Here is a 13519-nt window from a genome sequence, read left to right as displayed (position 1 = left end):
AATGCAATCTATACTGACGTTGCCGAAATTTAATTGCTGTTGAATTAACTATGTTGCTCATATAAGGATACGAAAATGCATGATCCTGTTTACACTGAGACACATTTATTGAGGAAAACAAATAAACAGCAAACAGATAATTACTGTCACGCTTTGTCTGGTAATGCATCGTTTCAACAACATTTGGTGGCGTTTGTACGAGCCCTTATCAGTAGTTGTCTGTTTACTACAACGTACAGTTGTGTGTGTGTGTATTATTCAACCGTATATGAGTAAAGTTGATTGCGAATGTGTACTATATGATCGTGCTGCTTTCACTCGCGTGAATTCGTAAACTAAATTAAGAACGTGAAAGTACTATAAAATGTGGAAGCAAAACTGTGACCTTAAGTTCCAAATCACGTGCTCGAGTTGCTATATTGAGAGAAGAGAGTATTATCAACGGAAAATTGCTTAATTGTTGCAGATATCAGTCGAAACAACGCATCTAACTTTCGAAAGACAGTCATAAACTGATGTAAATATTGCATGGAAGTAAACTCAACGTCGAGAAACAATAACCTCTCGTAAAGATAGGTTTATGAAAACTATAAACAAATGGCAAGGTATTTAACCACTCCAGAAGTAGCAACAGAACGACGGAAGAGCCGTTCCCGAACAATATCAAATAGGACGATGGGAGAAATCTGCAAATTTATCGTCTTGCAGGTATGACTGCAACAACGAAACCACTCCTTCAAGCAAGGAATATTACAAAAAGTACACTTGGCCAAAAGCGTAAAAACTGGTCCGATGAACAAAGAGGGTACTTTGCACAGTCGAATCTAAATTTCAACTTTCCGGTCGTTCCGAAAAGCGCTTTATCTCGACTGTGAAATACCTACAGTAAAACACGAAAAAGGTAATGTCATTGTGTGGGGATGTTTTATAAGCAATCAGTTGGTGATGTAAATCAACAGAATAATTTACAAAAACGTATATCACAATATTTAAGTGAGGCATATAACTCCATTAGGAATGGGAATTGTGGGCCGTAACTTTGTACTACAACAGGGTAACAATTCCAAACATTCTCTCACGCTATGCAATAATTATCTGCAAAGCAATGAACAGTTTCACATCATCACAAAAATGGAATAGCCACCACAGTCTCACGATTTGCCATCCATCGAGCACTTGTGGAATTAAGTTTATATGCCAGTTGGTGAACACATGGCACCGACTATTGAATATTTATGAAAAGTTGTTGGAGTTGCAAAAGTTGGATACATGTATCAAACAATGCTTGGAATTTGTAAAGCTGTTATCGAGGCTAAGAACTGGGACTTCGATGAAAGCAAACTTCCTCAATGAATTTGTTTTAATGGAAACAGAACACGTTTCGTATTTTCGTGAAGGTATTTTCGTTTCATTATGTGAACAATGATGTTTATTTTTGTAAAACACGTCTAACAAACAGAGGTTTGTATGGATACAGTGTAATTTGTCCGGAAAATTCTGAAAAATCAATAATGTGCTCAGACTTTTGACAGTGACAATATATATTAAATTGCCATATTACTTACCGTATCTAACACTGTGTTTTGTGCGTTGCGACCTTAATGCAAAACGAAAATAAATCTCACATTTAAAAAAAAATAAAAATAAAAATAAAAATGAAAAATTAAAATACTTTAAACACAAAAATATCTAAACACGATTCAGGTAATATTCTAAAAACTAATCTTCTTTCAGGCATTCATTACATTCAACACATTATAAAAACTATCACACAGCAGCTTAGTAACATTCTCGATTCAAAGTTTCAATACAAAATTCCATTCAGTTGCCTATGCACTCTATTCTTATATAAACGACACTTAAAGAAAAAAAAAAAACTAGAAAAAATAAAGACGATAGAAATAAAACATCATATAAATAGTGAAAGTTATAAAATAACTTACTAGTTTGTAGTCAAGCCCAAGGAATGTTAACAGGTTTGCCACAAAATTAGCACCAATTCCCTCGACTTTCCTTTCATGAAAGTGAATTCGCTTATTTCCATGGCTATGGCAATCCTGATCCTTTACAGAACCAAAAGATTCCTTCGACTCACTTTCACTTCTTACAACTAACATAGAAATAAACATGATACTGTCGTTTCCTACTGCTCTATATCTTATTACAAACACTTCACAAGTATTCTGGTGCCTATTCTGAATGTCTTCTGTACTCATTTTATTCGTTACTTGAAACTAGACGTAAATTATGTGCAATATGCCTGATAGCCTGTATGGAACTGAGACTTGTATGTGTTGAGTTTTATTTTTAACACTCATTTTACTAAGAATACTTGTAATGAATATTACAAATATATATGAAAAGAAAAAAATTAAGCAAAAGGCTAATACTCTCTGCAAAAAACACACCAACCTTCTAGGAAGTACTTTCGGACAACATAATCTTCTTTTTCAGCCTAGGCACAATTCGAAAAGAATTTAAAACATGGGGAGAAATGTGGATGGGTAAAAATGGTTAAAAAGGTCACATTTCTCCACATGTCTGACAAGAAAATTTATATATCACATATTTCAAATCCTTTTTACTCATTCACATTTCTCCCCATGTTTTAAATCCTTTTCGAATTGTGTCTAAGCTAAAGATGGAGATTATGTTCTCCGAAAGCAATTCCTAGACGATTGGTTTGTTTTTTGCAGTGAGTATTAGCCTTTTGCTTACGTTTTTTTTTATATCATCACCGCTCGCAATACAGTGGTACATGTAAAGAAGTTCATGTCGTAATTAAGTTCTTTTGTATAGTAATTTCAAAAGTAGATCCCTTCTGATATACTTTATTTTCCTTCTGATATCTTTTGAATGGCTAGGTATATTTAAAAACTTTTTTTTTTGTACGGTATTACAACAAAACAAAAAAAAAAAAAAAGTTTTCAATTCTGAAACAAAAACTGATCAATCCTTCCACAAATTGATGATAAATATTATCAGAAAAAATACTATACAGTCAAATCCAAAACGGTCATTTTCTTTTAGTTGGAAAAATTTATACTTTATATCACTTCTGTTTTCTTCAGACATCTACATTACAATTCTTAATGCATGCTATTTCAAGAGATGTAATATGTTATAAACCACTTCACAATCTTGCCCATCTAACCACTGTATTACTGTAGGTAATTAAAATTACGAATTTTCGCTCACGGTTATTGGTAAGCACTAAGCACTAAAAGATTGATATATTCAAGAAACACGAACAACATACTACGTTGTTGTTCGAAGTATTTCTTACTTTAATGCCTAAATTATTTTAACTCAGGTTATCCTATCCTCATTAATCTTTAATTTTGCCTTTGTGTTGATCATGTTAATAGTCATAGATGGTATTCGTCAAGTCAGCTATCTTAATACACAGAATATAAAAATATATTGATTTGTTTATTCTATATTACACACGTATGTTATTGAAAGCTAGCTATAATCATGCGGAAGTTTTTGAAAAGGAAGCATTTTATTAAGTGACCAAATACAATATCACGTAATTACAGTGGTCCAATACACAAAAGTAAGTATCCGATTCACCAATAATTGCTCACAGATACTATAGGATGCATAATAAATACCTTAAATATCACGACGTGGTTTAACTTCAACCAAACAGTTTCAGTGTGCGCTGACACCGTTGACGAAGACTTCTAAAAAGCTACGAAACTGGAGTCATATGTGAAAAAGGTTCCTGTTTTTATTTTTATATTCTTCCTGTGAATAAAACTATAATGAATTTCCAGATAACTCGAATTCATTTCTTTGCCATTTATAGTGTCTCAAATAAGAATTTTAGGAATGATTTTAAAAAAAAAAATGTGATCTTGGCCAAGGATTAGTTTTTGGATCAGGGGCACATTTTTGAAGTCTCTAAATGGAATTTTCGTTTTTTATTATTATTATTATTATTATTATTATTATTATTATTATTATTATTATTATTATTATTATTATTATTATTATTATTATTATTACGGAATAAACACATCATACTGAGTTAAGTGATAGTTTGGGTTTGGCTTGGCTACACTATATGTAGCTCTCCAGATATACGGCGTACAAGAAAATTTTTTTACATGAGATATATTGGATCTTTTGATTAAAATAAATAAATAAATAAATATAAAAATGAAGAACATAAATTTAACATGAAATATGTCTTTTGGGTTGATATTACTGCTCAGAAAGATTCCATTGGAAGACAGGAATCTTTCCATATGTATCTAGTTTAGTAGCTTTTTAGAAGTTTTCGATCAAGATGTCTGCGTACACTGAAACCGTTTGTATGAAGTTCAACAACTTCGTGACACAAGGTAAGATTGATCATATTTGAGTTACGCTGCAACACTTTCTCTTATTCATTTTCTGTTTAACTTGATATATTCAACAGAAAGTGAACTATCACAAGTTCTATGAACAGTGACAAATGAGCCACTAACTATACATGATATGCCCCTTTTTATATGGAGACCTTCGAATGTTGCATTCCAATTTAACCCTATCCTCTTTAATGACATAAACGTTGTGTGGTTTCAGGAATAATAAAATGGATATAGAGCAACAGAATCGACACGCTTCTTTAACACTAGTACTAAATTTTCATGCTAACATTCACTATAACTTTTTCTATTTAAAATGTTCTCATATCAGAAGACATTATATCATACCATACCTTCAGCGTATGTACTGTGATGGTACCTACTGCTACTATGAGCAGACGGAGCATGCATGGCAGTCTGGGACACTGAAACATAACTTCGCATGTCTTTACTGTTCTCTACCAATTTTTTACCTAAATACACACTACGATCTTCACATTTATCTTTCTTAAAATCACTTTGCATAATATGTCTTTGAAACTCGTCTTGGAAACCAGCCGTTTGATATGACTTACTTGCACTTTCTGATGACGACAGCAGATGAGAATCGAGTTTGGTTTGCGACACGTAATTAGTTAACGCACTACTACTGTTACTAACAACACTATGTTTATCCATGGAACTTTTCGCCTGTGAACTACGCACTTCTGACTGAGTTTGTGGTCGTAAATTACCGTTACTCACGGCAATCACAGATACTGACGAAGGAAAACCAGACTGTTTGGATGGTGACTCGTGAGAAACTACCACCGATTCATCAGAGCTATGTCGATTCTTCCCACTTATTTCCACCATTTGTTTGATTACACGGTCCACTTCCAATTGCACTGACTCTTCCGGATCCGGCAAAGATTTGCTGTCGGACTGAGACACTCCGCTGTGCTCCGGAACTCTCACCTTCTGTTGTTGTTCTAAGTTACTAGTTGAGTAATTTTTAGGAGCGTCCAAAACAGGACTATGTTTAGGGTCATATGATGGAACGCATCCTGAGGCTATAACTCCTGGTGGTGATCCTTTACTGTATCTACCTAAAGGTTCATCTGGCGTTAGTTTAGTAGTGGAACTATTAGGATATCCAGCTAAAGACTCGTTAATTATTTGGTTTAGAACATCTGTTGCCGCTACAGTCTCTGCAATTAGTTTACTTTCTTCGTGGGGATCTTTTGGTAACGCAACAGAATCGTCCTTTTTCAGCGATAAGTTAGTTGCACTTTCAGATACGACTTCTTTCTTAGCACTGTCAGCTGCATATATACTACTATTACTGATTTCAATAACTTCACAGTCCGAGGATGACGCTTCTAAGTTCGTAACAGGAGCACTTAACTTAGGTGCTGCTAATTCAGACTGCGATTTGGCTGCATCCTGAAGAATACGCTGTTTCAAACTTCTGATGGGCGATGTATTAGTTTTTGGTGGAGATGGGGTTGTGGGAGAACTGGCAGTGATGTTTTGAGCGGGAGTTACACTGATACCATCTGGCAAGGAAATGTTTGAGAGTGCCGATAATGGATTTCTTTTACAGCTATCACGATCGCTTTCTACACACCTTCCTTTACTACTAACGGGTGTTATCGTAACGCTTCCAGCAGCAAGTCCAATTCCTGCAGTGGTAACAACAGCTGACTGTCCTAATTTCGGTGTCGTCGTAACAAATGATTTGACAGCCGATAACACCGATTTTGTTGAACTTGTAAACGAACCACCACTAGAGGACGAAGCAGTTACCGTTTTCATTACAGGCGCTGGCGTCTTATAAATCTGTGGTGTCGACGGCGACGACGTGCTAACCAAGGAACTGCTATTACTAGTAATAAGCGAAGAGGACTTTGATGATGAGTAACTGCTGCTAACGATACTAGGCTTTCCGCCAGAAGAGGGCTGACTCTGAATTTGGGAGTAACTAGAAACGGTAGGTTTCAAACCAGAAGAGGGTTGAGTCTGAACTTGGGAGTAACCTGAAACCGTAGGTTTTCCACCAGAAGAGGGTTGAGAGTAACTAGAAACAGTAGGTTTCCCACCAGATGAGGGTTGAGTTTGGGGTTGGGAGTAACTAGAAACTGTAGGTTTGACACCAGAAGAGGGTTGAGTCTGAGATTGAGGGTAACTAGAAACAGTAAGTTTCACACCAGAAGAGGGTTGAGTTTGGGGCTGAGAGTAACTAGAAACAGTAGGTTTTCCACCAGAAGAGGGCTGAGTCTGGGCTTGGGAGTAACTAGAAACGGTAGGCGTTGTTAATTTATTGGGAAACTGTGAAGGTTTGTTAGTACTAGCACTGGTTTTATAGGATGAAGCTGAAGGGATACTGGAAGACACTGTAATAACTGAAGACGCAGGGTTAGCAGTATTTGAAGCAGCACTTGGCATTAATACTGACGTTGGTATCGACGTAGGAGTGCTTTTGATAATGGATACAGAGGTCGTGGCAGTATCTGCAGTGGCAGTGATTGTAGCAGTAACTACGTTTGACGTCGATCGGCCAGCATCAACCAATGTGGTGTATGTATTAGTGAACGGTGACGTAGTACAAAGAATATTTGTTGGAGAAGCAGCAATGCTTGCTGGTGCAGAAATGCTAATTGGTGCAGAAGCAATCATCTTTTTCGCAATTGGCTTCCTTAACCTGTAAAAAAAAAAAAAAAAATAAATAAATAAATAAAAATAAATAAAATGAGTACTAGTAATTCTATAACGTCAAACATCTGATACAAACATTGAAAATTTGTTCTTATGTGTAAAAATTAACAATTCGCCAAACTTCAGTTTTAATTTTAAAATCATTGTTAAAAGAATTAAAAAAAAAAAAAATACCGAGATGAAATAGAAATAAACAGGGCATCTTCTCCCTTTAACCAAGAAGTTTGGAAGATCAATTTATATTCCTTTTAAGTACTATTCATGTGGTATAACTTATTACTACTACTACAAACAGTAATAAGTTATACCACTACTACTACTGTAACAGTACTACTACAAACAGTAGAAGAAAAAGTGTTCTTATTCTGATCACTTTAGCACTGTGAGCGGTAGTCTTACAAACTGCAGCGTTACTGTTTTCCTCAAAGTACATGACATCCACTCTTAGACACGTGTTCCCACAAACAATTCCACTTTCTAAAATTTGTCCATAGTTCTAATCTTCAATAATTTTCCATCGTGGTTCAGTCTTCACTGTTATTCTTACATAAATTACACACTTTATTATATATTTCAGTTACTAAATACTTCGTCTCTAAAAATGTCAATGATGCATCTCCCCCCTCCCCTTCCTATCCTGCGCTCCTGCTTAACGGATAATGTTTGTTAACCATGGCGCGAGGTGGAATCTAACAAACACTGATTACAACATAAGGAAAATTATTTCAAAGGATTGTGGATTCACAATTCTCCTATTTGTTTCCCAACTTCCAAGTATTCTTACCGGCTACTGATTCTATTCTTTCATTGCGTCTACAAAATATATCTATTGCAATATATTTCAAGGTATTTTATTAAATATGCTCCTTCAAGGTTTTCATAGCATCTCTTAAGTTTTGAACACTTGCTATTCTCTTCCGTTGGGTATGTTCTTTGAAAAGGGCATGAGTTGTGGTTTCTTTACTTATTACCAATTTAACTGTAATTTAAATGTTAAATGCTACAAAAACTCGAAAGAACTCATTGATACAGTATCTGCAAATTTCAATATCATGTCTTGGTTCTTGCATTCTGGCATCCTGATTCTTACGTCCGGTATACTTTGTTAAAATGAAATAAATTTGTCCATTCTTTAATCTCAAGACGGGCACTTTTTAAAATGTGAAATGTGTCCATTCTTTTAGTAACTATCCATTTGTGTTTAATATCAATTTCGAGTTTCTTTGTAGAATTCAAAAAGATGACCAGCACGTTACAAACAGTGGCTTTGTAGTGTAGTATAAAATATGACTTCTGGACACCAGTGTTATTTTAAAGTTGGCTGAAGATGAAACTAAAAAAATCTTTCGAAACTGTACCAAGTAAAAGCAACTAGGCAACAAAAGAGGGTAAGTAAATTTGTTTCGTCTACCTGTCTGCTTTGTAGTGGTCTTGCACACTAGTTCTGCATGATAATTCCCTTTTAAAATTGCATACTTAAACATGCACACATTAAATATTAGTATTAATAACAATAATAATGTTACAGTAATCTACTTCTATTTGAGCACACGAAATTTTTAATAAAAACAAACCAGTATTTAATTTGGCCAAACAAAAATAAAAACTTTCTGTCTTTCCTAAAAGAAGTGAAAGGTGGCAAAACTTCAGCATAATTTCTGATATATGTGGAATAACTAAAACAAAACAGATAAACAAGTATTGTGAAACACAAGAAACAAATACTTATGCATAATATTACTAATACTGCTTCTGGTGCTCCGTGCCTCATACACCTTTCTTCAAATGAAAGTAGCCTATATTAAACCGAAACTTGATGCAACGGTAAACTGTTAAATATTATTGTACGGTAATATTAGCCATTACTAATACAGTGAAACCTCTCTAAAGCGGACAGCCGTGGGGAATCAGTAATTGTCCGCTATAGAGAGGTTTCCGTCTTAGAGAGGTTTTGATATTTTCTTACGTAAATTAGTAAAGAAGGTAATATGCAATTAGTAACAATATTTTTGGATGAATCATGTATTCACGAATATTACCAAAATGTTACTGTACCTGTGTTGTCCTCTGCTGTTCAATACTCTATGTTCGAGGCACAAGATGGAAATAATATGTTATAGTTCTCTGCACTTTACACTTACGTTTTCAGTATGTCGCTTTTATTTGTGGGTTAATTGCAGTCCAGTGGTGTCTTTCTGCGACAATATGCGTACCCGCGAGCAGAAACTACCGAACTTGTCTTCTGCTTGGTTAGAGATTCCAGCAGGACAGTAGAATAACGTGTTATTCCAAACGGCGGGCAACTGTCAATCACTTTTTGTGTCTAAAACAGTTTGGGTGGGAGCGGAATGCAAGCAAAAAACATGAGAGTGTTGTTAAACGGAGACTCTTCGTCTGGATTGTAGACAGCTGAGGAGACAAAATGTCACAATGCTTTCTTGGTGACACATGTATGAATTACTAAGAATGTATTTTACAATACTTTTCAACTTATATACGTATAGAGAAAGTGCCCGTAATACGGAGGTAAATAATAACTATAAAGGACAGAAAAGACTGTCCCTGTCCGTACTAGAGAGTGTTCGCTTTAGAAAGGTTTGCCAATATGTTTTATCCTATTACATTGTTTGCGGATTACAAAATATGTCCGTTACGGGAGGTGTCCGCTTTATAGAGGTGTCCGTTAGTAGAGGTTTCACTGTACCAGAAAACTATGTTTATTCTCCACGGATTTTATTTATTGTGCTATAAATTATACCATACCCTCTTTCCCTTGACTCATTTATAGTTTTTTTTAAAGAAAAAAAAAAAAAAAAACAAAAACATTATACTTACTGATCCTGTGCAATTAGACCATGGGCATCATTTGATTCTCGGAAAAGTATAGTAACTTTCATCCATCCTTGGGGCCAAAGTCTGACAATTTCCATTTCAAAAAAGTTGGTTAAATATTCCCTTAACGATTCCTTGCGAGTCTTCGCCAATTCGAAACACTGCATCTTCATTTGCACGACTTCGCACAATAACGCCCTGAAAATACACAACTACATAGAACATACAAAAGTAACAAGGAACCTCTTCTAGATTAATCCAGAATTACATATTTTAAAAAAAAATCGAAAGAAGAATCCACAACTCACTCCATAGCTTATGGATCACGCAAGTTCAACGCCAGAAACAAAAGCGTGTCCATACTACGCTAATTCAATCTAATCATGATTCTTATTGCCTATCTCCTTATATCGAACCTCATACCAGGCTGTCCCAAAAGTTCTGCACCATACAAGAAAGAAAATGAAACAAGAATACCAGAAACCTTTATTCATGTTCGATGACCTTCACCCATCTTTCGGACAACAGTTCAATCTGATGGCTATACCAGGTGACAGGTTTAGAATTGAAAAACTGGCTACGGGCAGCATGAACCTCAACATATGAATTGAATTACCGACCACACAAGAAATATGTGAGAGAGCGAAACAAACCATAATCTGAGGGTATAACATCTGGACTATAGGCAGGATGAGGTATCAATTCAAATCCGTCAAGTTCAGCCACGGTGTTTGTCATACTTCGAGACCGACGACTAGGAGCATTGTCAATTTGCACCAATAACCTTTTCCTCCTCATTAATGCCGGATATTTCTCGTTCAGAATGACATACACTCGGCGTAATTATTCAGAATACAGTTTACCTGTAACAGCACGACTCTCCGGAACAAACTCAAAATGAATTATCTCGTCAATATTCCACCAAACACACAATATGAGCTTTCTTCCGAATCTGTCCTGTTTCACAATGACCAGAGCTTCCTGTCTTTTTTTTTTTTTTTTTTTTACTCACTGTTTACGGGTGTCAGGGTTTTTTAAAAACACCCAATTTTCATCTCCTGATACAATTCTCCAGAAACGAAGATCATCGAGACTACAGGTGACATAGATCTATAGCTTGACATCAGATCCAAACCACACGAACTCCCACCGGAAATCGAACCCAGGTCTCCCGTGTCGAAGGCGCGTACACTAATCATATACCGATGAGAGATCTCTTAGAATTTCGAAGAATTGCCTAACTTCTTCTCATTCCACTTACGCTTAATGAGAAAATCATTTTTACAATCCTTTGACGTCTCCTTTTCGTCCGCAATTATACAAGTATCCTCAGCGTCGACCCCTCCGTGTCTGTTCCATTCGTTCAACACGCCTTTCCAGGCGGAATCTCTAAACATGTATGCAAGTATATGAGATAGTATGCTTTGTACAGAAAGCTTCCATACCAAATTTCACACCTTTAACTTTTAAAAAATATATATTCCCTTCCCTCCGACTTTGGGTATGAATTAGCTTTCCATTCATTCACGGTAAGATTTCAGAAATTCGTGAAATTAAACGAGATATTCTTATTCTCCGTTTCAAAAATTATTTACATACCAAATTTAGTTTCTTTACAACCAAGGCTTCAAGAAAAAAATATTCTTTGTGCGTCTGTATTAATTTTGCCGCTTCCCTCATCTGTTTAGGATTGAATTCATGTCATGTCAATTAATGTTATGTTCATTTACCGCACATTCAGAATCTTCCATATACCAAGTTTCATGTGCATGTATTGAACGGTACAAAAAAAAAAAAATCCCTCTTCTTACATTTGATACATAATTCGAGAAGATTGGTGACATACGTATATATCTACACATTTTCTGGCAAGGCGGCTGTATTTACCCATTTCCGTCCTGCTACGTCTAACGTTTCAAAAGAAATACATAACAATAGTAATATTTTCTATGTAATAGTTTTTCGCTAACCTTGTTCCCTTTTTTTATTATTATTTTTTATTTTTAGATCCGTGGTTAATATCATTAGTTCAAAATGTGATGGAAAGTAGTTACTATTGTGAAATTTCAATTAAGACAACGGTGAAAGGTTCACTAAAATGTCAGTGATTTTTGAGCCACTTACGGCCAAACGTAGATAAGATACATACATACATATATTTCTCTTTGCAAAAACTATAACACAACATGACATTCAAAACTAAACGATGTGGTAGTGTAAATTCTGCTTTTGAGGTACCTCCGGAAGAATACTCCCTCCTTCTCATGTAGCCTCAAAAAAATACTCCCTTCTTTTCATGTCGCCTTAAAAGAATTCTTCCACCTTTTCATGTGAAGCCTTAAAAGAATCCTCCCTCCTTTTCATGTGAAGCCTTAAAAGAATCTTTCCTCCTTTTCATGTAGTCTTAAAGCCTTAAAAGAATAGTCCCTTCTTTTCATATAGCCTTAAAAGAATCCTCTTTCCTTTTCATGTAAAGCCTTAAAAGAATCCTCCCTCATTTTCATGTGAAGCCTTAAAAGAATCCTCCCTCCTTTTCATGTGAAGCCTTAAAAGAATCCTCCCTCCTTTTCATGTGAAGCCTTAAAAGAATCCTCCCTCCTTTCAATGTGAAGCCTTAAAAGAATCCTCCCTCCTTTTCATGTGAAGCCTTAAAAGAATCCTCCCTCCTTTTCATGTGAAGTCTTAAAAGAATCCTCCCTCCTTTTCATGTGAAGTCTTAAAAGAATCCTCCCTCCTTTTCATGTGAAGCAGCCTCCAAAGAATATTCCCTTCTTTTCATATAGCCTTAAAAGAATCTTCCCTCCTTTCCATGTAAAGCCTCAAAAGAGTATTCCCTTCTTTTTCACATAGCCTTAAAAGAACCCTCCCTCCTTTTCATGTAAAGCCTTAAAAGAATCCTCCCTCCTTTTCATGTAAAGCCTTAAAAGAATCCTCCCTCCTTTTCATGTGAAGTCTTAAAAGAATCCTCCCTCCTTTTCATGTGAAGTCTTAAAAGAATCCTCCCTCCTTTTCATGTGAAGCAGCCTCCAAAGAATATTCCCTTCTTTTCATATAGCCTTAAAAGAATCTTCCCTCCTTTCCATGTAAAGCCTCAAAAGAGTATTCCCTTCTTTTTCACATAGCCTTAAAAGAACCCTCCCTCCTTTTCATGTAAAGCCTTGAAAGAATCCTCCCTCCTTTTCATGTGAAGCCTTAAAAGAATCCTCCCTCCTTTTCATGTGAAGCCTTAAAAGAATCCTCCCTCCTTTTCATGTGAAGCCTTAAAAGAATCCTCCCTCCTTTTCATGTGAAGCCTTAAAAGAATCCTCCCTCCTTTTCATGTGAAGCCTTAAAAGAATCCTCCCTCCTTTTCATGTGAAGTCTTAAAAGAATCCTCCCTCCTTTTCATGTGAAGTCTTAAAAGAATCCTCCCTCCTTTTCATGTGAAGCAGCCTCCAAAGAATATTCCCTTCTTTTCATATAGCCTTAAAAGAATCTTCCCTCCTTTCCATGTAAAGCCTCAAAAGAGTATTCCCTTCTTTTTCACATAGCCTTAAAAGAACCCTCCCTCCTTTTCATGTAAAGCCTTAAAAGAATCCTCCCTCCTTTTTAAGTAACTTTAAAAGAATACTTCCTCCTTTTCATGTAGCCTT

At 35.7% G+C, this 13519-nt stretch overlaps 1 protein-coding gene across 4 annotated transcripts in view; it reads right to left on the bottom strand.

Annotated features, from left to right (window-relative positions):
- LOC145669689 (uncharacterized) overlaps positions 1–13519 on the bottom strand; it is a 215068-nt gene that overhangs the window by 68006 nt on the left and 133543 nt on the right. For 3 of the 4 annotated variants that reach the window (XM_081737973.1, XM_081737975.1, XM_081737974.1), the window contains 2 exons: positions 9891–10085; positions 4712–7041 (listed from right to left, as the gene is read on the bottom strand). In XM_081737973.1, the coding sequence (XP_081594099.1) occupies positions 4712–7041; positions 9891–10085 (2525 nt within the window). The remainder of the gene's footprint in view (positions 1–4711; positions 7042–9890; positions 10086–13519) is intronic. The other variant, XM_081737976.1, reaches the window with a different exon arrangement.

The sequence above is a fragment of the Thermobia domestica genome, chromosome 14 (genome assembly GCF_964235325.1).
Source record: "Thermobia domestica chromosome 14, izTheDome1.hap1.1, whole genome shotgun sequence".
Classification (NCBI taxonomy): domain Eukaryota; kingdom Metazoa; phylum Arthropoda; class Insecta; order Zygentoma; family Lepismatidae; genus Thermobia; species Thermobia domestica.
This window is presented reverse-complemented; position numbering and strand designations above follow the sequence as displayed.